The sequence below is a fragment of the Pleurodeles waltl genome, chromosome 7 (assembly GCF_031143425.1).
Source record: "Pleurodeles waltl isolate 20211129_DDA chromosome 7, aPleWal1.hap1.20221129, whole genome shotgun sequence".
Taxonomy (NCBI): Eukaryota; Metazoa; Chordata; class Amphibia; order Caudata; family Salamandridae; genus Pleurodeles; species Pleurodeles waltl.
In genome coordinates, this window is record NC_090446.1 from 504,683,379 (window position 1) to 504,708,826 (window position 25,448).

A 25,448-nucleotide genomic window follows, 5' to 3' on the forward strand; every position below is an offset into this window, starting at 1 on the left:
TTCAAATCTGCACTTTCTTTTGTTAGATTAGCAAGCATAGTTTTAATCTTCACACTATTATCCGGTATATAGGTGCAACAGTGACGTGAACCAATCATTTTGCAAACGCCTCCATTCTTTGCTAAAAGAATGTCTAAAGCAAGCCTATTTTGAAGAGTCATAGCTCTTTCCGCTGCAAGCTCAGCATCTATCAGGATTATAGCACCTAAAAACTTTGTCAACATGTTATCCACTATAGTAGACAACTTTCGTATCTTGATGGAATTCAGCACAACTCCCAATGAAGGAATCATGGCTCCAAATATATCACCTACCACAGCAGCTGCGGTCTCTCTTTTCTGGATACGATGGGATCCAGATGTCTTTTCAATCATCGATACGTCATCCAGCTGATAAACCTTTGGAAACACTATACCCAAATAACATCTCCCCCACCACCCCTTTGGGAGACGATAATAGGCATTATGCCCACAAATGTAATATACACCTGGAATGACAGGGTCAAGTCCGTCCATCATGAATGTCCATTTGGCCTTAAAAATAAACGTATGTTTGCATTCACTCGCTCCTACAAAAATATTGTCATAATAAGATTCACCTCGATATATACAAAACTTCCCTACATGCCAAGCATCTAAAGCAATTTTCCCTTGTGTCTTTATAGCAGCAAAATCATAATTATCTACTGAAGTCCTCTTATGTAACTCCTTTTCTAATTTCGCTTTCATTTGAGCCCTTCTATCATCTGTGCGATCCAAAAAGCTTATTTCTACAGCAGAGACTGAGCAAGTAAGGTTTTCCCTATGAGCATGAGCCGTTTCAAAAGGTTGCATTGGCTCGAAAAATTCCCCCATAATTTTATAATCCCAATATTTTGCGATCTCGCTTAGCTGCGCTATTATAGGAACATAAGCAAAGGTAACATCATAATTCGAGTAAAAATACTGTATGTTAGTTTGACCATAAAATCTAGACATTACTATACTACATGTAATCCCGTATGTAAGAGGCATGTGGTGATAAGTCACCCCTTCCTTTACTGATGTCGGTATCTGGGTACACACATAACAATCTTTCGCATCCATAGTTTCAACATACTCCGTTAATAAGCGATAGAAAACGTTATATGAAAGCTCTTTCTTATCGTGCAAGAGCCTCTCATCCATTGCTAGTCTTTTCAATGCGGTTAGTTCAGTGACAGTAACAGGAGCAATAGTAGAAGCCTCTATTTTCTCACTTTCACCCTTTCCATGCATTCCAAACACAATTGCCATTATTATTATTACGCATGTAATTACCAAGCCTATACACACATATTTACAATATTTCTTTCTATTGTTTTGCGTCATGATCTGTATAGAATCAGAGAGCTAGAAGCACTTATAAATGAAACTATTCAGCAATTCAGTTACAAAGCTGAACAAGCACAATGTTCACACCGTCTTCTTCAAAAGGCCAGTCACTTTTCGGTTAGCAGCATTTGTCTCAATTCGGCAATGACTCAGTCTTTATCAGTTTAGCAAATGTCTCATCCGGTTTAACAATGTCTCAGCTGGTTGTTTCTTTCACGTTATATTGTAGCAAGCAATATCATTTACTCTTTCAATCGACAGAGTCTATGAAACTTTTCTTTTCTATTGGTATCTCTTCTTCTTCTTCGTTCTCGATGCTTAGAGATACAAACTCGTCTGTCCAATCATCATTGACTGCATATGCCCATTCAGGACCGGAATACCTCCTATTTGGTATCCTTTTTCTTTTCAATTTTGCTTCTCTTTTCGACTCTGCTTCACTGGCACTTTTCTCTTTTGCCAAGTCTTTTTCTTCACTTGACGATTGTTCCACGACAGTCACTTCCTTTCTCTTCTCTTTTACTTTCGGCCTTCCTCCTTCGTTCAAACTTTCTTTGCCCTTTTCTTTTACTGGTGAGATACTTAGTCTTCTCTTTGCACCATGTCCATTTGATGGACCTGCGATCTTTTCTGTTGAAGTTTGAACCTTTTCGTTCTGTTCTCCCTTATCCCCTTCTTCCGGGGAATCGATCACGTTCTCCTTTTCTTTTTCTGTGTCGTCTGCTTCTGGGAAAGCCTTCCTCTGATCAGGCTCTCCTGCTTTTTCACCTTTTTCGAGCCCTTCGTCACCATTACTTTCTTCAGGCTCTTTATCACTTTCAGCTGCTTCAGGTTCTTTGTCACCTTCAGCTGCTTCAGGCTTTTTGCTACCCTCAGCTGCTTCAGGTTCTTTGTCACCTGCAGCTTCTTCGTCGCTGTCTGAACTTTCTCCTTGGTCTTCCCCAAGTGAGTCAGACTCTTCACCTTCCAACAATACCTCTTTCTCTCCTGCTTCTGCCTGTTCGCTTTCAGTTCGCTTTTGTTCTGTCTCAGCACTCGGCACTGCTTTGTCAGGCACTGGTAGTTTCAGCGCTTCAACTTCCTCATCTGTGGGACACAACACCTTCTTTGTGTGACTGGCGTGAATCCAGTTGGGAACCCCCACACACTTCACAGCGGTAGTTGTCGTCAGGATCACTTGGAAAGGGCCTTTCCAACGGGGTTCCAGACACGATTTTCTCACGTGCTTCTTTACCACGACCCAGTCACCTGCTTTCAGTGCGTGTCCTGGACCTTGGATCGGGGGCAAGGTGGTCGCTTCCACCTGGTGAGAGAAAGAGCGAACCACATCAGCCAGTCCTTTGCAGTAGTCTAACACCATATCATCTGTAATATTCAAAAGCATGTTTGCGGGAACTGCAGGAAGTCTCATAGCCCTGCCCATGAGAATTTCGTGCGGAGACAATCCAGTTTTTCTATCAGGAGTGTTTCTCATTGACATTAGCACTAAGGGCAATGCGTCAGGCCATTTCAAATTTGTCGATGCACATATTTTTGCCATTCTCGATTTCAGCGTACCATTCATCTGCTCCACCAGTCCTGATGCTTCAGGGCGATAGCTACAGTGCAGCTTTTGCTCAATGTTCAGCGCTTCGCAAAGTAACTTTATCACCTCGTTGTTGAAGTGACTTCCCCTATCTGATTCTAAAAAGATCGGGAATCCGAAACGTGGTATTAACTCCCTCAACAATAGCTTGGCAACTGTAAGGCTGTCATTTCTACGTGTGGGGTATGCCTCAATCCAGTGACTAAAAAATGCACACAATCACCAACACATATTTCAGACCCCCATGCACAGGCATCTCAATGAAGTCCATCTGCATACGGCTAAAAGGACCGCTTGCCCTACCAATGTGACTCGCGCTCACAACGGTTCCCTTTCCTGGGTTCATCTGCTGGCAAGTGACACATCGATGGCAAACTGCTTCTGCAGCTTGACGAAATCTGGGGTTAAACCAATCAGTTTTGAACAATCTTATCATGGCATCTCTCCCTAGGTGAGCTTGCCCATGATAGAACCGCGCAAGCTGTGATAAGAGACTATTTGGCAAAACATATTTTCCCTCATGTGAGACCCATAACTCGTCTTGTCTCTTTATGCATTGTGATTTAATCCAGGAATCTCTTTCATCCTCCCTGACATTATTCTGTAATGCTTTTAGCTCTTCTATTGTATCTACAACCTTCAAGGCAAATGCTTCAGCTGGTTCGAGTTCTGGCTCACTTATTGTATTCCAATCATCCCTCAGTAATATACAGTTCAAGGCACAAAATCTTGCGACTTGATCCGCATATGCATTTCCCAGAGACACATAGTCCTGTCCTTTCGTATGAGCACTGCACTTTACCACTGCAACTTCAGCTGGCACTTGAATGGCATGTAACAATTCCCTTATTCTCTCCCCGTTCTTCACTGGGGATCCTGAAGAAGTCAGGAACCCTCTCTGTGACCATAGTTGTCCAAAGTCATGCACAATCCCAAACCCGTATTGACTATCAGTGTAAATGGTGACTTTCATCAAAGCAGACAGTTGACATGCTCTTGTGAGGGCTACAAGTTCTGCTACTTGTGCAGAATAGACTCCTTGAAGCCATCCCGCTTCCAAGACCCCTGTTACAGTACATACAGCATATCCTGCTTTCAAAATCCCCATCCCATCTCTTAGACATGAACCATCAACAAAAAGAATTTGGTCATTTTCATCAAGCTTAGTATCCTTGATGTCCGGTCGAGGTTTTGTGCAAAATTCAGTCACCTGAAGGCAGTCATGCTCGACGTCTTCAGCTTTCTCAATTTCAGCATTTTCTCCAGGAAGCAAGGTTGCTGGATTCAACGTAGTGCACCTTTTCAGCTGCACATTCGGTGAGCCCAGAATAATCGTTTCATACCTTGTGAGTCTTGCTCCTGTCATGTGCTGTGTTCGGGAGCGGGTCAAAAGTATCTCAACTGAGTGAGGGACCATGACTGTTACTGGGTGTCCCATCACTATTCCTTCACTCTGAGTGAGGCTGATACCAACTGCTGCTACGGCGCGCAAACACCCTGGGAGTGCTGCTGCAACCGGATCCAAAGTAGCTGAAAAATACGCTACTGGTCTGTTCACGCCACCATGGGCTTGGGTCAAGACAGACAAAGAGCATGCATCACGTTCATGGCAAAACAATGTGAAAGGCTTCGTGTAATCAGGCATACCTAAAGCTGGAGCCCTGCACATGCATTCCTTTAGTTCAACAAAAGCATCCATCTCGTCTCCTTTCAGCTCAATTTCATCCAAGGCATCCTTTTGGGTCAATTTCAGTAGGGGCTTCGCTAGGGACGAAAAGTTGGGAATCCACTGGCGACAATATCCCACCATTCCCAAAAACTTCCTCACCTCCTTCCTTGTCTTTGGTGGACTCATTTGGAGTATACTTGTAACTCTTTCCTTCATTATTCTCCGTGACCCTTTCTCTATTTGGTGACCCAAGTATTTCACTTTCTTCTGACAAAACTGTAATTTGGAAGGGGACACTTTATGTCCATTCCTTCCCAAATGATTCAACAGAGCAATGGTATCGGCTGTGCAGCCACTTTCTGTCTTTGATGCAATCAGTAAGTCGTCAATGTACTGTACTAGGGTTGACTCGAATGGTAATTCTAATGCTTCCAGGTCTTTCTTTAGAATCTGATTGAATATTGACGGTGACTCAGAAAACCCCTGAGGAATTCGACACCAACTGTACACCCTGTCTAAGAATTTGAAACAAAAGAGGAATTGGCTGTCCTCATGAAGAGGTACAGAAAAGAATGCCTGTGACAAATCGATGACTGAGAACCATTCAGCATCGCAAGGGACTTGAAACATTATCACTGCTGGATTCGGTACTACTGGGCAGCACTTTATTATGATGTCATTTATTTTCCTCAAATCCTGCACGAGTCGGACTTTCCCACTTGGCTTTATTAGTCCCATTATCGGTGAATTACACGGACTGCTTAACACTTCTTTCAGTACTCCCTGCTTTACAAATTCATCAATGAGTTGAGCAACTTTCATGAGGGTATCTTGTGGCATGTGGTATTGTGGGGTCTGGGGAAAGATTGCATTGGGCTTTACCATCACTTTCACTGGTTCCACTCCTTTCATCAATCCCACCTCTTTCCCTGTCATGTCCCACACTTCCTTTCCGACTGTCTCCCGTAGTCCGGCTGGGATATCTTCTTCAGTTATCATCGGGAAGAGACAAATCAGAGGATACTCTTCATCGACAGTTTCCATCTCGTCCCCCTCTACACTGTCCTCTTCTTCCCCATCACTGCTTGTTTGGATTGTTATTCCTTCGTTCGAACACATGATCGAGCAACCCAATTTACACAATAGGTCTCTTCCTAACAGTGCTATCGGGCTTGAGTCACACACCACAAACTGATGTACCCCTTGATAGTTACCGATGCTGACTGGAACCGGATCTGTGATTGGGTTCGTCAAGTGTCTGTTTGCTACTCCCACCACTTGAACTGTCCTCCCTGAGAGTGGCAAATTTGGTACTTCACTGCTCTTAACAGTTGAACGTGTGGCTCCCGTGTCAACCAAGAATGAAACACGATGACCCATTACTCTTCCCTCTACGTACGGACCCCTTTGATCGACTTCCAAGGATGCCGCAAGCACACAGTCTCCTTCTTCTCCTGAACTTTCACTCTCCCATACGTTGTTTATTCCACTCTCACTGTGTAATGGGAACTGTTGTACTGTGCCATTTGTACCCATTACCTGACCCGTTACCTGTGGAGGAACCATCACTTGCTGCTGACTCATTGGTGCCAAGGGTATTTGCATTTGCTGATTAGGTACCATAGGTAACTGCTGTTGCATCGGCTGCATTTGCGTCATCTGCATACGAGGCATCTGCATCTGCTGCGGTTGCATCGGTTGTAATCCCTGCAATTGATTTATGGTCTGAAAATTTGGGTTTGGACCTCTCATTTTCGGTCCCCTCATTGTCTGAAATGCATTGACATCATTGTTTTGCTGACCAACACCTACATTTGCACCTGCACCTACACCTGCACCTACACCTGCACCTTCCTGCACCACCATCGGGCACTCGCGTTTCCAATGACCGACGATTCCGCACACGTGACACGGCATCACCTTCTTCATTGCCTGCACACCCGTCACAACAGTGTTCAAATCCGGACCATTATTCACAAAACCTCCTCTGCCTCTGCCTCTGGCCTGTGGCTGAAACGCCATGTTTCCCTGCAACTGCAACTGCGGTTGTGGTACCTGTTGTTGGAACCCTTGCATCCCTTGCAAACCCTGTAAACGTGTCTGAGCTGCTTTAAGTTGCATCATCATCACCTTCTCTTTCAGCCTTTTCTGTTTTACTTCAATTTCGTCGCTACAGTATTTCGCATAAGTCAAGACTTCGTCAATCGGTTTCGACTGCCAGCAAATCAAATGCGACTTTATCATCTGACTTATCTCTGGTCTCAGCCCTTCCACAAATCTGAACACAAAATGAAGCATATCTTTCGCCTCGATCGTTTCCGTGCCACTGTAATTCTTGAACGCCTTCAACAACCTCTCATAGTAACTATGAATCGATTCTTTAGCCTCTTGGGCAGTTCGATCAATCTTCTGCCAATCCACATTTTCCGCGGCAACCTTCGTCTTCAAATGCTCAATCACCTTATAGTACAAGCTCATCACCATAGGTGATGGTGCACCCGTCTCTCTGTCTCTCTCTGGTTCACTTGTCGGCCAACCTACAGCTCTTTTGCAATCCTCCCACAAATCTGCCGGAACCACGATCTCAAAGAGAGTGTTCAGGTCTTCCCAGAGACATTTTGCAAGCTTCACAAACCTATCAGTCTGTTGATACCATTCAATCGGCTTCTCTCTCAGTTTGGGAAAATCATCCGTAAATGACTGAATGTCACTCCTGTGCCATGGTACATGTATTAATTTTCCACCTGCTGTCTCCCTCATTGGTAACATAGTTACTGTATCACTACTCTGCGGTCTTTTCTCATTGTGCTCTGTAGCACTGTCCCTCCTCTTATCCTTCCTCTTTACCCACCTGCTTTCCCATTTGTCTAAGCACCTCCACACTTGTGCACTCTGCAGCAATTCTCTAAGGTGTGCCTTCATGCCTGCTGATCTCATGTGTTCAAAATCTGTGGTCCCAAAATCCAGCCTATAGCTCCTGCTCAAATGTTTCGTCTTGCCTATGTCAATCCCGTTTCTGTCCGCTACTTCCTGCAGACTTTTATGTACCTTGTTCACTTCCTTCGTGATCTTTGGACATAGATACCTCAGCTCTTCTTCCGTGTAGGACTCTAATCTATTCACCCCCATATTCCCTTCCACCAATTCTTGTGCTTCCATGTTCAGCCTCATCCTATTCAAGTAATCTTCTCCTTTCCCACTGTCTGAACTTTGTGTGGAATTTAGACTGTTGAACCACTGGGTTAGCTGTTGCGCATTTACTCCCATCAGTGTAGCATTCACATCGACTGCCATCGATGGCTGCGGCAGCTTTTCAGTGCTCGATGTGAGAGGTATTATCAGTGGGGGGCTCGACCTCACTAGTGTTGACTGAGCAAATATGGGACTAAACTCCATCAAGGATCCAGACCCATTGGGCTGAGTCGCTATCGGAGTTATCCCCGGAGTGTTTTCTATGCACCTTCTTTCTGTCCCATTCTGCAGCATTGATCCCTGACTGCTCAGACCCGAATTAGGCTGACTATACAAAGGTACCGCTGGACCTACGGTAATGGGCAAGGATATCGCGTCTGGGTTCTGTCCATTCCCCATGTTCTGAGGCATGTTCATTCCCACACCATGGGTCATCATTGTCGGCATGCCCATCTGGCTCCCCGTCATTTGAGCATGTGCATTTCCTCCCTGCATCTGCTTTTGAGGCATCAAAAACTGAGTTGATTCAGCTTGTGCCATTGTTGGGCTGTAACCATTCTGCACTCCCCTTACGGTTGGATCTAGAATCATTCCTGCACTGTTATCACTGTTGTAGTACCCTGGCATCTGTGACTGATAACTTTCTGCTGGTTTCAACACAGGCACATCTGGATATATTCTCCTAACTTGCGGTATCTGCGGGGTGAACAGCAGACTCGGGTCCTTTGGTCCCGATGATGCTCCTGAACTCTGAGTTTCATTGTTCTGTACCGGTGCCGGAGGGGCAGAACTGGTACTTGGACCTTGTCCATTCTCTGCATAAGGTGGTGGACGGTCGTTCAGCAATTGCATTATCAACTCCTCATCCTCTAATTCCTCTTCTCTTCTCGACTTTTCCTCGTCCTCTCTATCCTTGGAACACTTTCTGTCCGTCTTACAGGTAGCTTTCTTACCTGTCTCTTCTCCTTCCTTAGTAATTGCTGGGAACAATTTTATCCCCTGCAATACATCTGACCTCCACACCTTCTGTGCATTATCCCACCTAGCATCCGCTAGTGTCTTTTCTACCTTCCTCATTCTGGTCTCGAACTTCTTCTGCTGTTGCTGTCTGGCCATTAGTTCCCAAATTGCTTGAGCCTCAAACTGTGCTGGCCTTGGAGGCACCTTCATGTCGTACATCGTGAATCTCAAATTCTCTAAAATCCTTATATTGAATGTCCCATGTATCGGGAACGCTACGCTCCCATGTTTCTCTGTCAACTTGTGCCATTGCTTTAGCCAAAGACACGGAGCTACCCCCTTCTCTTCCATTACAATGTAAGCTGGTGTACCTTCGGGCGGCGTCTCCTCTCCTACGTTCGCTTTAATGTAAGACTCCCCCTTCATCGCACTCCTGAATGCTTTAAGGAATTTCATTTTCTCGTCTTTTATTTCACAAAGTTTATAATCAATAGGTAACTTTGATTCCACACAATTTGTAATCAATTGGTGACTTTAATTCCCGGAATACTCTTCACCTGCCTCTCCCCTTCCAATCGAGTGCCACGGACTGCGTCCAATCCGTGCGCGACCCTTCTCTTCAACCAACCTATCCCAGCGTGGCTCTTAGTGACGTCACACTCACACACTCTGCGGCTGACAAAGCCTCGCGGCTAGTCTTCCTTCACTCGCCTCTTTTCGTATCAACTTCTGCATATATTGCGAGCTACCAAAAAATAAAACAGATCTGTCGGTTTACTACAGGAAGGGTAACACAATCGCTTCAGGACCTTAGGGACCTTTCACTAGCCTCGGGACTCTTTCACTAGCCTCTGGCCGCTATTCCGTCTTTCTCAATCCCCACATTTGCAAGCAAATCTGACCCGCAGACTTACTCTCAACTTGTCAATGATCTGTTCTAGTGCACTTAGAATCTTTGTCAAAGCCCGAAGTCGAAGTTTCTTTCACTCCCTAACACACGTACCGACTCGTTGACCACGCCCGATCAACCTACTAAACCGCCCAGACCACAACATGGATCAACATACTCCGGAGTCTCTTGACCTCGCAGGGCCCGTCTCAACAACAACAACCACGTGGACCTTTTTAAGCACAAAGCGCCAGACGCATATGAAGTTCGGCGACTTCCCTACTCGCACACTCGGAGCCGCACCTCCGATATCTCTATGAAGTTCGACGACTTCACTACTTCTACACTCGGAGTCGCACCTCCGCTATCCTCAAAAAGAAAATCCTCGCAACCTTTTCACACACCCTGCAGCAATAAGCTGTGCAAGCGCAAAACCCTAACTTCACTCACACCATCACTAGTACCGCCAGCGCTGATTCCACACCTCCGTTCTCTCCATTCGCAAGCTCCGAGATCCCGGGAAAGTCGCGGTGGACCTAGCCCATCATCATCTTGTCAATCTGTTTTACCCAAGAAAAATCTAATTCAACCTCTCGAATGGGGCCTCAAAATGCACAACCGTTAATTCAACACCATGTACTTTAAGAGTACAGGGTCCCAAAAGACGTAACCATCCTCTGCTACCATCTACTGATAGAGCGGTCCGTACTAATAATTTTACCTGTTTTGGACGCTCTTTAGGCCGATGAATCTTTTGACTTAGTGGGAGCTCTCTGTACTCTTAATCGATCAATCTCATCTTTTATCAATAATCAATAACGAACATAAGCAACACCTTGAACAACATAACACTTAACAATTAATCCAGAATACATTTCGGCGAACCCTGACCTTTCAGTCAGGAAGAACCACACCAGTTTATTGCAAAGTTAGTGAATTTTATTTCCCTATATTAACAAAGCTAGCACGATATAAATGTGTCTCAACACCAAATGATAAACATATATGAACATTAATAGCTGTCCATAGCGTCGAAACAAGTGTAATCTATGTAGCATTTGAATCACAAGGCATTCGATAATGGCAATGCAAATCACTAATACGATAATCTGTAATGAACTAATGGCATACATTTAGTCAGCATAACAAGATCTCAAATTGCATCGTGCGACACATGGAATCCTCGTCTAACCTCAAATTAGCATCAGCATGTGGGACTTCATGCAAAAACAATTTAGCAACATTAATTTAGAAAAACTCCTAACTAGGGGTCTTACCAAAAATCAGCAGTTGGTTACCTAAAAGAAACACAATGCAATTTTACAATTTCCTTTCATATTTACCAATTACGATCAGCATACAAGGAAGTCTTCGTCTCACAGGTACCGTTCTTCGGTCATCATGGGTACCGTTTCTTGATCAGCATGGGACGGGGCAAGGGGCAGGGGTGGACGGGGCAAATGCCTCACGGCGGCAAGGTAAAACTACTACTTCATGCAAAGGGATCAAAGTTAAAGTTAAAGTCTCTAGGGCAAGAATCATTTAAAGTCTCTTTCTCTCGATTAGAGAAAGAATCAAAGTCTCTTTCAAAATGGCGTCGCAGCAAAGTGGGCCATAATAGCTACGAAGTCAAAATGGCATAGTGTCCGGGTAATGGCCGTAATGATCTGATTTCTTCTCGTGCACCTGGGTTTTATAGACAACAGTTCAAGTCCAGTAGGGTCTCCATTGGAGGGTTCATAGGTTAGCTTCAAATTGACCAATCAAAAACGACAGTTCTCAAGCTTTTACTTAAGCATACATTATCCTTGGAGATGGGTACGCAAATCGCAACATTGTTTCCCAATTAGCTTACTCTCAGAGCCTCCATTGTCCGCACCTGCAAGTCGACCTTGAATTAAAGAGAAAATATGCCAGGCTGGCACTAACTTTAAGATAAGCATGTGAACAGTTTCTGTGGAAAAGTACAGCTTCAAGCAGAAATACACGTTTATTAGCACAGTGGAAAAATACAAGCATCTAAACCGTGAGACCAGGCAACTAGGCCAAAGCCTCCGCTAAAGTAATGCTAAGCTAAAACATTTCAAACAAGCAAATCGTAGCACACGTTTATGATTATGTTGGATTAGTGCAATTCAAATTCACCACGTTATATAAAGCACGTGTATAAATGATGGCAAACTACTCTGAGGGCACATTTTGTCCCCGTACAATCTTAATTAATTCGGTTAATGTCACACATGATTATTTCAGCACTACGTTTAAGCGTTAATAAATCAAAACCTTCATTTTCTGCTTCATCAAACACAACCAAATACATTTTTTACTTCCCAATAAAGCATAAAACACACACATATAATCTCACCCTTTCAGCATAAACACCTTTCAGTACTGTCTCACTACTAGCAATGCACTCGCCACCCCTCTGAACCCTTAGTTCAACCATCTACCACCGCACGTACAAACATAATAATTCTCTTCTTCTAACACGCAACCAATGACAACACACTATCAACACTCTCCTCCACAAATAAGGCAAAATCACTCCCTGCTCTGCCTACCAACATCTCTCAAATCAAAGATTTTAACTCTGCCACACTACATAGAGACTATACTCACACACAACCCCACCCCTTCTACTTCAACATAGGCAACTCCCAATTATTCACACTGAAGTCATACACCTCGGATTACTACCAAAACACTACGTAATACTGCCCCTTGAAAACTAAACCCAGTACACATACATATCTGCACATACTCTCAATCATCCAACACCTCACCAACATCCCAACATAAATACACCCATCCGATCTTTGACAAATACCAGCATAAATACCCTACATTTCAAGCCATCTTAAATGCTCCATGCAGCAAATACACTATTCGTTCATTCCACAAATACACAATACAAACCCTATCATCCATTGCTCAATTCAGAGCCATTCAACATGACACTCATGCTCCCCCAACATCCCTTTCCCACGCACCTTACATCTTTAACATATGCAAAAAAAAGCATCACCACAACACTCTTCAGAACTGTGCATCCCCTTATCTATTCTAAACAAACCTACCATTCACACAGAACCCCATAGCTCAAGCCCTTAAACCGACTCACTACCGCCCACACAACCAGACCCCAAAATATCTATTTTAAGACTTTTGGAAGAAGAGAATGATAACCATAAACAACACATCCTCTCTCCCCTGACAGTTAACACTGCCATCAGTAGCACTCTACCCACAACTTCAGTGCACAATACCCCCCTGCAGCACACACTCTCTCAACCTCCAAAAAACGTATCTTTATACTGCCTACTGACAAATGCTCATAATGTGTCAAAAAAACAAGTACCACATATTCAACCTATTGATATACACGCAGTCTGACTTACATTTTCATTACATAATCATGGCTGGGACAAGACACAGCACATGTACTGCAAAAAGCTATTCCACCATGATATAAAACTGTTGCTCAAAATCACATAGGGAAAGGAGAAAGCGGCTCAGCCATCATATTTAAAGAAACAACAAATCACACCAAAGCTGAGGATGCCACTTTACATAGTTGTGAGACCTTTCTTGTCAGATGCAACCCTAAACCAACATTTTCATGATACTTTCTCCTTCTCTAAAGACCGCTACCTAATAATGCAGCATCCCCAGATACATTGCAGACACAGGGCCTCATTTACAAGGCCCTAGTGGCACACTGTACCACCAGAACATTATTTGTTTATGCTTTGGTGGCGCAGTGTGCCAGCTCATATTTACAAGTCCACACAAAGCCACCTTGCATGACTTTTCATGGCCTTGTAAATATGGACCCCTTTCACGCATAACCCTGTGTGGAATGGGTTTTCCATGGGTGTTCCCATGCAACACCCATGAAACCCGAAGGAATCAGACCCATTCCCAGATTTACAAGTCTGAGAATGTGTCAGATTCCTACGCTACCTCATGGGTGGCGTAAGAGTGATGCAATGAGGGGAAAAATCTTTTTTTCCCAGTTTTTTTCTTTTTTCTATGTGTGCTGCTGTGAGTGTGTGCGTAAGTGTCTGAGAGGGTGTGTGAGTGGGAGAACTTATTGAAAGAGAGACAGAGAAAGAGAAAGTAAGTGAGAGGGAGGGAGAGAGATAGAGGTTTTAGGATTTGATATCTGATATACTTAGAATTAGATATTTAACTCCAATTTAAAATATATATATATATTTTTTTTAAATCCATAATAATTTGTTTTTTATTAGACAAAAATGGTAATGAGCCCAGATGGACACGAATACCAAAAGCTCAGTGTGAAGGTCTGCAACCTTCACAGTGAGCTATGTTTGTTTATTTATTTAAACCCTTTATGGGGTATGTGGAACCGCGTGGGAGCCCACGAGTGCAGGGGAGAGAGATGAAAGCTTTGGATTTTAACAGCGGGACCTGCTTTAAGTGTTTGCTGTGGCTTTGCTGCAGCTACAAAGTTGGGCACCCAGGTACATATCAGGAGCTGTCCCTGCAGGGTGGCGGAAGGCCATCTGTGGCTCCAAAATGGGGCTGCACAACCCCCCTCCAGCAAGGACATAGACCCGTTGGGAGGGGAATTGTGGGAGGTAGTCCCCAGGGCATGGGTCTTTTTTAAATATTTACCCGTGGGGCAGAGGGGGCTGCGCGGTCCCCCACAAATAAATTACATTTTGCCCCAGGGGGTGATGGTCCCCAGGGGGCCACATGCCCTCTCACATATTATTTCTTAAATGCCCCAGGGATGTGGTTGTCCTTGGGGCAGCTGGAGGGGGCCATGTGGCCTCCCTGCATATTCTAATAACACAGCACTGGGGAGGTGACGGTCCCTAGGGCAGCAGGGTACAGGCGCCACCCAAATTTATGAAAATTGAAGCACCGGGGAAGTGGTGGTTTCTAGGGTGTGGGGGCGGCAGGTACCCCTCCTATATAAAAATGAAAGCCCCCCCGGGAGGTGGTTGTCCCTGGGGCTGTGGGGGTGGGGCTGGGAGGCCCCCACACACTATTTTTAATGGCCCAGGGACCTGGCCCACCCGGGGGCCTATGAAAAAACAAGTGCCCTAAGGAAACTATAACTCACACTCTTGCCATTCACTGCTAATTACCCAAGATATTTCAGCACTCATGCCAACTTTTATAACTTCATTAAAAATATCAATGGTGCATTAGCAGTCAAAGTTTTGAAGAGAAAACTTTCTATGGTGGGGGCACAATTTATAGTTACCTTAGTGCATGAGTTATAGTTACTTGAAGTAATTCTAACTATCACTGATGAATTTCTATGGTTTTGTGAAAGTAGATTTAGAACCTAACTATAACATCCCTGTAACCTTTGTTTTTTTTTTTAAGTGAATTTCTATGTTTTCTTTAATTCTATTTCCTAACTATAGCATCCCTGTCACCTTTGTTTTTTTCAGTGAATTTCTATGTTTTTTTAAACGTAAAGTAATATTCATTACTTTACGTTGATCCAACCAGCGCCAGGGGTGGGCCGCAGGGCCTGACCTGTGGCCAGTCCCTGCATCCAACCCCTCTAACCACCTAACCATGTGCTGTACACAACCTTTGGCCGTGTGCGTTGGGAGTTAGCCCCATGGCCTGTCTCTCTGGGTGGGAGAGGGTGTCTGTAGATGTGAGAGTGGGCGTGATAGGATGTGGGTGTGAGATGTTTTCACTGTCTTCCCTTTGAGGCCTGTCTCCTCTTGAAACCAACCTGCTTCAGTTACAAGGCCATCAGAAAGGATACCATGGCTTACCTGGCCAAAAACGAACCACATTAGGTGGACAACGCCACATTGGTAGTCAGGACATTACCAGAGTGCAAATGACAAAATAGGAGAAGAAAAAAAACAGAAAGCAGACTTTCTTCATCTATGCTACCAGGATCTTAAACAATATCCCCATTGCCATCAGAAACGCTTGGACCCGCCCACAATTGAGAAAAAAGTTGAAGAACCTATCTCTTGACAGAGCACCATCCTTGTACACAGTCTGCTTGTTAACGGCTTTCCGTAAGCAGCTATTGTTCAGTGTTCCATTGTGCATTGTAGAAGTAATGCTGGATACACACATGCATGAATAGACCTCAGACTTTATAAATGTATTGCCTTCCTGACATACTTCATGTACATCCATAGAACATCAGACTCCATGCTACCTCTATACATTTATTTCTATTATTAAAAAAGTCCCATTTCATCACGTTTTGCAGGTGCATAAATGAAGCTTACTCCTTGCTCCATCAGTGTATTTAATTTCTTGACTCTCTATCATACAAACAACTAAATTGTATGTTCCATCAATATATTTGATTTTATGAGCCTCCTTGTACATGCTTTAAAAAAAAAATAATGTTATTGTTTTTCTATTTATAATACCAACATTCAACTACCATCACCCTCTTGGTCTAGGTACATACCTTTGATGAAAGACTCAGTGCTTTGCCAACATGTTTCAGTTCATGACAGTGAGCAGCTACCTACACTTCAGATTACAAGCCCAATCAATACTGCTCATACATAAATGAATTCAAACTCTTCATTAATATGCTTCATTTCATGACTCTCCAAAGATTCCAGCTAAGGTGACACTCCAGGCCCCATCAAAACAACTCATTCCATGAGCTTCTCTGAATAAACAGATGACTCCATTCTCCATCAATAGTCTCATTTCATTACCTTCTGCAGATATGTAGACAAATGTAAATAATGGCACACTCTTTTACAGCATGTCTCCTTTCACTGTCATTTGTGAGCACAAAGATGACATTGGACTCCATACTTTACCACCAAGGCTAATTTCAAGACCCTCTATGGATCCATAGATGATGTCAGACTCCATGTTTGAACAATACCCCACATTTATGAACCTTCACCGAGAGCAGAAGAAAAAATGTAACATTGGATGCTAGGCCCACCTTCCTCAACATGTAACAGGGATCAGATACAGCAAACCTAAAATCCAGTACAAAGTGACAGACTTCACTGCTTGAGGGGCTGCAGAAGGGGAAGATGTGTTGGGATTTACACTGACTAGAATATTACTGGAGATCTCTCCAGCTGTTGTTCTACTCATTATGTCACTACTCAAAATTATAGTACTCTTGACAGGATCCCACGTGGTGGCAGTTATCTTGCCATTTTGTGGCCCTTCCGTAGTGCTGATGTTCTGGAGCCCCACTGTTGCATTGTTGCTGCTGGGTCCAAGAGATGTGTGAATGCTCTGAGACCCCACCGTTCTGTTGAAGAGCTCGGGCCCCATGGTTGTGCTAATGTTTTGGAGATTTGTGTTGATCCTTCTGGAACCCAGAGCTATGCCGTTGGTGTGGGTCGACTCACTAGCCATGGTGCTTTCAACGTCTGTAGTTGTTCTAGTGCTGTCTTCCCGCATAGGTGTGCTGGTAGCTAGTGTTCCCTCAGTCATGTTCACACTTAGAAAACCATCCATGATGTTAACAAACTGGGCGTCTGCTGCTACAGTTTCTCTGATCCAGGATTCAAAAGGCGCCACTTTTGTGAAAATTCTAGGACAGGGAGGTTCTGTACAGCGCGCCTCTGAGCTAGCAAATCCAGCAACGAACCAGGAGCCAGATTTATCCTGGCAAACCAGGGGCTTTCCTGGATCCTCCTAAGGGAAGGAGACAGTGGAAATTACATTCAATATCACATGGAGAGAATAGGGAAACAACCAAAAACCCTGAACAGAAATGTAATGGGAAGAAGGCTGCATAGACGTCTCACATGTCATGGAAGAGATGGCGAATATGGACACAATGCAATCAATAACAATAATGGGGAAATTTGGTGAGTCTTAAGGTTTTGGCAACTAAGGAAACACTTCTGCCGCCACAACCGCGGATAATCTGCCAAATCAACAGTCATCCCCCCTTTGTGATAACATTTTTGCTCTAAAGTATCTCCTGTCTCAATGGTGGGATCCATGTTGGGGAAAATAATCCGAGACAGAAGGTCCACCATGCAATGTCGCACTGTGGATTTGTTGATACTTATGGGGATAAACACAGCATGAAAAGAAGGGAAAATAGACTCTAAGTATGCAGAACAAAGAACGTCATGAAATGGGGTAATTGATGGAATTTTTAACGCTCATTGAGAGCATTATGACAATATCAGAATGATAACATACAATGAATTTGAAGAAAAGGAATGGGTCACATAGGAAATAGATATAAACACAGAATGAAAATGTGCAGTTAATTAAACCGTTTCACTAAGTACATGTAAAACCTTTGATGTAAAAATGTTTCACAGAAGAGACAAGTGTAGGAAAGTACCATCTTGACTGGTATGTTACCCCCATTTTTACTTGTGTGTATGTTTGTTTTTGCCTGTGTCACTGGGATCCTGCTAGCCAGGACCCAGTGCTCATAACTTGTGCCTAACTGTATCACTGAGGCTCTGCTAACCAGAACCTCAGTGTTTATGCTCTCTCTGCTTTTAAAATTGTCACTGCAGACTAGTGACTAATTTTACCAATTCTAATTGGCATACTGGAACACCCTTATAATTCCCTAGTATATGGTACTGAGGTACCCAGGGTATTGGGATACCAGGAGATCCCTATGGGCTGCAGCATTTCTTTTGCCACCCATGGGGAGCTCAGACACTTCTTACACAGGACTGCCACTGCAGCCTGAGTGAAATAACGTCCACGTTATTTCACAGCCATTTTACACTGCACTTAAGTAACTTATAAGTCACCTATATGTCTAACCCTCACTTAGTGAAGGTTAGGTGCAAAGTTACTAAGTGTGAGGGCACCCTGGCACTAGCCAAGGTGTCCCCACATTGTTCAGGGCAATTTCCACAGACTTTGTGAGTGCGGGGACACCATTACACGCGTGCACTACATATAGGTCAATACCTATGTGTAGCTTCACAATGGTAACTCCGAACATGGCCATGTAACATGTCTATGATCATGGAATTGACCCCCCCCAAGCCAAATCTGGTATTGGGGTGCCAATCCCATGCATCCCCGTGGCTCCACCATATACCCCTGGTACTGCCAAACTAGCTCTCTGGGGTTTTCTCTGCAGCTACCGCTGCTGCCAACCCTCAGACAGGTTTCTGCCCTCTTGGGTTCTGGGCAGCCCAGTCCTAGGAAGGCAGAAGAAAGGATTTCCTCTGAGAGAGGGTGTTACACCCTCTCCCTTTGGAAATAGGTGTTAAGGGCCTGAGAGGAGTAGCCTCTCCTGGCCTCTGGAAATGCTTTGAAGGGCACAGATGGTGCCCTCTTTGCATAAACCAGTCTACACCGGTTCAGGGATCCCCCAGCCCCTGCTCTGGCATGAAACTAGACAAAGGAAAGGGGAGTGACCACTCCCCTGTCCATCACCACCCCAGGGGTGGTGCCCAGAGCTTCTCCAGTGTGTCCCAGACCTCTGCCATCTTGAATGCAGAGGTGTGAGGGCACAATGGAGACCTCTGAGTGGCCAGTGCCAGCAGGTGACGTCAGAGACCCTTCCTAATAGGCTCTTACCTGGTTAGGTAGCCAATCCTCCTCTGAGGGCTATTTAGTGTCTCTCCTGTGGGTTTCTCTTCAGATAACGAATGCAAGAGCTCACCAGAGTTCCTCTGCACTTCTCTCTTCAACCTCTGCCAAGGATCAACCGCTGACTGCTCCAGGACGCCTGCAAAACCGCAACAAATTAGCAAGACGACTACCAGCAACATTGTAGCGCCTAATCCTGACGGCTTTCTTGACTGTTTCCTGGTGGTGCATGCTCTGAGGGCTGTCTGCCTTCACCCTGCACTGGAAGCCAAGAAGAAATCTCCCGTAGGTCGACGGAATCTTACCCCTGCTAACGCAGGCACCAAACTTTTGCATCACCGGTCCTCTGGGTCCCCTCTCATCTTGACGAGAGTGGTCCCTTCAACACAGGAGCTGGATCCAAGTGACCCCAACAGTCCAGTGGTCCTTCTGTCAAAATTTGGTGGAGGGAAGTCCCTGCCTTCCCCCGCCAGACAGTAATCCTGTGTACTGCGTGATCTGCAGTTGCTAGGGCTCCTGTGCACTTTTGCCAGACTTCCTTCATGCACAGCACAGCCCAGGTCCCCTGTACTCTGTCCTGCATTGCCCTACTCGATGAGTTGACCTCCGGCTTTGTGGGACCCTTTTTTGTTGTGTTGAGACAACTGCTGTGCTCAGATGTCCTGAATGCCTGTTCAGGTGCTTCTGCGGGTGCTGCCTGCTTCTGCATGGGTTCTCTGTGTTGCTGAGCGCCCCCTCTGTCTCCTCCACCAAGGGGCGATCACCTGGTCCTTCCTGGGCCCTGGCAGCACCCATAATCTTCAACCACAACTCTTTCAGCTAGCAAGGCTTGTTTGTGGTCTTTCTGCGTGGAAATAACTCTGCATCCTCCAGCACGCCGTGGGACATCTTCTGGCCAAAGGATAAGTTCCTGGCACCTTCCGTTGTTGCAGAATCTTTGGCTTCTTCCACCCAGAGGCAGCCCTTTTGCACCTTCATCCGGGGTTTAGTGGGCTCCTGCACCCCCCTGGACACTTGCGTGACTCTTGGACTTGGTCCCCTTCCTTTGCAGGGCCTCAGGTCCAGGAATCCATCTTCAGTGCTTTGCAGTCCGTTGTTGCTTTTGGAGAATCCCCTATCTCAACTTTACTGTCGTTCTGGGGTAGTAGGGTAACTTTACTCCTACTTTTCAGGGTCTTGGGGTGGGGTATCTTGGACACCCTTAGTGTTTTATAAACACTCCCCGTGACCCTCTACACACTACACTAGGCCTGGGGTCCATTTGTGGTTCGCATTCCACTTTTGGAGTATATGGTTTGTGTTGCCCCTAGGCATATTGTCTCCTATTGCATTCTATTGTATTCTACAGTGTTTGCACTACTTTTCTAAGTGTTTTACTTACCTGATTTTGGTTTGTGTGTATATTTTGTGTATTGTATTTACCTCCTAAGGGAGTATATCCTCTGAGATACTTTTGGCATATTGTCACTAAAATAAAGTACCTTTATTTTTAGTAACTCTGAGTATTGTGTTTCTTATTATATATTGCTATATGATAGAAGTGGTATAGTAGGAGCTTTGCATGTCTCCTAGTTCAGCCTAAGCTGCTCTGCTATTGCTACCTCTATCAGCCTAAGCTGCTAGAACACTACTAATCTACTAATAAGGGATAACTGGACCTGGCACAAGGTGTAAGTACCATCAGGTACCCACTATAAGCCAGGCCAGCTTCCTACAACAAGCCGTTCCACACAGTATTAAAAAAGAACAGTTTAGATGGTGACAGTAAGAGAAGACTTAATGCAGGATATTGCAAATGTAAAGTGCTTATTGTGACAGTTGTCTGTGAGGTAAAAATGCAGCATCAAGCTTAATCTGCCAATGTGCGTTAAAGTGGCAGTGCGGCACAAGTTAAAAGAGAGGCATATGCAAGAGCTTGTAAAAGGAGGTTGGTTAGCCACGAGAGTTGTAGTGTCAGACGGTTGATTTTCTGGTCAAGTCTAATCAAGAATTTTATGAGCCTGCAGTTGAGCTGAATGTCAGTTGATTAAAGAAAGCTATAATCGCAGGCCTGCAGCAGCTTATCCCCCTCTGGTTCCAAGCTGGTTTTAAGATGATTCTTCGATCTTTTATTTTTGCTTCACATATACAAATTTGATGAACCATAGTCTCAGGCGCTTTCTTGCAAAGTCTGCAGAGGTCCATTGTGCTGGTGCGCTTCCATGGTGTTAACTGTAGGAGTAATGGTAGGCAGCCCAGTATCTTAAGGACAATGTTTTGATCTGGGCTTTGATCGAAGTACCCAGGTACCGTTGTGGTGTTAACATGATTAAAGACACCATTGTAAGCCAGGCATGCCACCTCTGCGCAAATGCCTCTTTGTCTGCCAGCAACAAGCATGTTTTAACTTTCTTATTTATTAAGGCCTTAACTTGGGAGAAGGTGGGACTCTCTCCCATTGGTCTGTTAATCCAAGGAATGCTTAGGAGTTGGTGACGTAGTCTCTGGCCGGGGAGTGGTTTCTGATGATGATTTCTATCCACAGATGGTGATTCTGGGTCCCACTATTGCCTTGTTTTAGTTTGTAACAGAGTTTAAGGAAGGCTCCTTGTCTTGCTATTGATTGTTTAACTAGGCCAAATTAAAGATGCAGGTGGGCTGGAGACAAGTATCCCAGCAGGGAGAAGACTGACTAAGAGTTTGTAAATTATATTGTCCAAGTGAACAGCATCTCTTCCCCTTGAGGCTTCGCTTTCATAGGAGATAGTTGGAACTAGTTTGGCCTGGAATATTTTCATAAGAGGGAGATTTGTAGAAGATGCTATAGCTGCTTTTATGCACTTGAAGGCTGCAGTAAGAGTAATTGATTTCTGGCGCATAAGCTCCAGGTGTTGTTTGATGGAACCATGCCTCTCAAGAAGCATGCCCAGGTACTTATACTCTGTTACCACCTCTATAATGTCCATATCCAAGGGCCATTGTTGATGGCTATGTGCCGGTTTATCCTGAATCATGATTTTAGACTTCTTTTGATTGATTTCCATTGTGTTGGCTTTGGAATAAGAGGCTGTAGCACACAGAAGCTTTAGAACGCGGAAGTTTGTTCAGCTAAGTAGCATTAAGTCATCAGCGTACATCAGACATGGTAGCTGGATGTTGCCCAGTTTAGGTGGGTGTGACCTGGGCTAGGCTGTGGGCAGGTCAGCTAAGAAGCGGTTAAAGAGAGTGAGGGCTAACACACAACCTTGCTGCAACCCTTGGTGGGTTGGGATCTTTCTCAATAGGTGGGTGCCATCCCCTAGCTTAATTCTGACTCAGGTGTCAGTGTGGAGAAGGATCAAGGCTTTCAGTAGCGCGTTAGGTATGTTCCACCTGGCCATTTTATTTCAGAGCTTTCCTCTGTCCACTTGGTCAAAATCAGCCTTATAATCTATAAAGGGAAGATAAAGGGGCTGCTTAGTTGCCCTAGATTTGTCAAACAGCAAGGATATAGCTAGTAGATTTGGTATTGTTCCCACTCCCTTAGCAAATCCTGTTTGACTGGTCAGGATAAGGCTCTTCTCAGTTGCCCATGACACTAGCTCCTTGATGAGGCAGACAGCAAAATATATGGATTCCTCATCCAGGAGTGCTATAAGATGATAGTTCCCAGGGTCTGAGTTGTTCCCCCCTTTGTAGATAGGAGTGATAGGGGAGCCTTTCTATGAGGAGGAAATAGTGTTTGAAAAGATTATGCTCTTGTGTACTGACTCCAGGTGGCTTGCCCAAAACAATTTGTCTTCTTTGACTATAGCTATTGGGAAGCCGTTTGGGATTGGTGCACCTTCTCTTCAGCCTTTTAAGTCCTGATGCTTGATTATGGCTGACCAAACAGGCAGAAGGCTTAAGGCCAAAATTCCAGTTATAGTATTAGTGGGGTCACGCACAGCTATCGCTAAATGTTGTGTGGCCTGTTCCTGATAGGGTACACTGCCTAAATGACCGAAGTGTTTTGTGAGGTATTGATACCAGCTTTCTTCTGAAATGTTAACTGTCTTTTGAGTAGAAATGGTTGCTTTGATCATTGACCCTCCTCCAAAACTTATTATGCCTGTTGGTGGTGAGAACGTGCAAATGTTTGGTGGTTAAGTTGTTGGTAGTGTGTATTTTTTGGTCCTACAAGTGCTTTCTGGAAGCGAGCGTGGACTTCACCAGTTTTGTTTTCAGCCCGTCATCATTGGGTGTTTCACGATTTGCCTGAAGAGCATGATTTAGGCGCCATTTTAGCTCTTTCGTTTTTCAGTTGACAGTTGGATGAGCAGCTCTATGCGTATTACTGGAGCTTCCTCCTGTGATTGCATGGTTGTTACAAATTCAATTGTACATTATTCTCAGATAGCGTGGTCTGCAGTCATGTTGTCAAGGGGGGTTGTCAGTAAACAGTTTGCTTCTTACGATAGGTCATGAATGACCAGATGACCATTTCAACTTCTTGTTGTTTATTGTGTAAATGCTGCCTTGTATCGTGTCTGTTAGTTTATGACACTCCTGAGAAAGGGCGAGGCATATCTCCTACGATAAGTGGTCACTTTCATCCCTCAGCGTTATGGAGAAACCGGAGACCAAGTGTATGAGTGAAAAAGAAGGACTGTGACGTCTATTAAAGAGCATGCCTTGTGATTATGATAGATGAATGACGGTGGACAGTCATTTTGGAAATGGACGTTGCTTGCACGTAGGGTCAGGAACTCTGATGAGCTCTCTGACCTTTTTATCATGCTTACAGGTGGAATTTTGAACTTCTTCTGGAACTAACCAGAAGGCATTCTGAGCTGACAGTGGGTCCTTGTCTTGCATTGACCCTAACAGGTTCATGTTGGAGTCCCCAGAGAGGATTATTTCAGGAGGGTGTAGTTTGTGTCTTGCAGGCCTGCTATTTAATTTATAAGATGCTCTATAGCTAACTGTTTTAATTTCTTTTTTGAAGGTATGTAAATGTTCATGAGTGCTAAATTGAACATCTGTAAGCCCTGTTTAAGAGTGGTTAGGACTATTTGCAGGCCACTCAATGCTGTTGGAATAAAGATATGGCTGCCTTTTAGAGCCGTAGTGATGTAAATTGCTAGGCCACCACTTTGGCAGCCATAGATGGTTTCCTTAGTGGCAGGAGTTGAGTAGCTAATATAGCCTGGAATCACAGGCACTTTTTCAAACCATGTCTCTTGTAACAAGATTATCTGGAAAGAGAGCAAGTATTTCAACATCCCGTCTAGTAGCTTGTCTGACAAACTATTGATGTTCCATGAGCACATTCAAAGCTTGCCAGCCTGATCGGACCGTCCTGGTGTTGTGGGGCTTATTCACACTTGTCTTTTTTGTTGGTTCAGGGCACCTGAAATCCAGCTCCAATCATTGTCCTACATTGGTACTCTGGCAGTGTTTGGGTGCAGCTGCGGAGTGTGAGGGCTGGGAGGTCTTGGAGATGTACTCCGTACGCTCCTCAGTACGGACCTTGAGTGTTTGTGTGAAATGATAGACGCCTGTTTCAACTTGTGAGTTATTAAGAAATGGGGGTAGGCCAGTTCTACATTGGGTGCCACCAATATCCCCCAGTTTTTCAAGCTTGCAGTGACAACTAGTACCTGGTTGGCAGCTGCTGATGATGACCAGGTCACCTTGGTGGTTCTGTTTGCTCGTCCTGGTGATGGAGCCAAGAATTTAACCGACATGTTGTCAGCTGTGGTCACGGTTCTCAGTTTATGAAATATGGCTTAATAAACAGAGGAATTCCCCATGGATGAGAAGATTAAAATGACCTCTTGATTGGTACTCAGGATACATTAGGACTACCTGACTGCTAGGTGTGCCGGAGGATAGGGATCCAGTACTGAAGGCATTATTCCCCTTGACTCAGGGAATCAGAGCCGCTGTTCTAAGAAGGAGCCTCTCTGGTGTCTGATTGCTCTTTGAACCTTGCCACAATGGTGATTGGGTCTAATTTGATGTTGTCCTGGAATCCCGTTTATTCTTGGCCTGAGCTGTATGTGCACTAGACTGGCTTGATGATTCGTGCCGTTTTGCCTAGTCCATAGCCGAATTTGGTGCTGGGCAAATGCTTCCTTTTACATGGTGTGGCCTGTTGTGGAGGTGGCCTTTGGTTATGGTGTCCGCTTGGTGGTCTGCTCTGAGCGGTCTGTCAGTATGTCCATTTTCAGGTACTTACATCAGGGATGTTATGGCGTCTTGATTGCTTGCTTGAATTAGCACCTGTTTCCTCCTCTGCTGAACTTGCCATATCCTGAGAAGATGCAGTGT

At 44.6% G+C, this 25,448-nt stretch overlaps 1 protein-coding gene across 1 annotated transcript in view; it reads right to left on the bottom strand.

Annotated features, from left to right (window-relative positions):
- Window positions 1–14,549: 14,549 nt before the first annotated feature.
- Window positions 14,550–25,448, bottom strand: part of LOC138304273 (serine protease 53-like) — a 194,662-nt gene continuing 183,763 nt past the window's right edge. Inside the window, exon 14 of the mRNA XM_069244197.1 lies at window positions 14,550–17,288. Within this exon, the coding sequence (XP_069100298.1) occupies window positions 16,584–17,288 (705 nt within the window). The 3' untranslated portion in view covers window positions 14,550–16,583. The remainder of the gene's footprint in view (window positions 17,289–25,448) is intronic.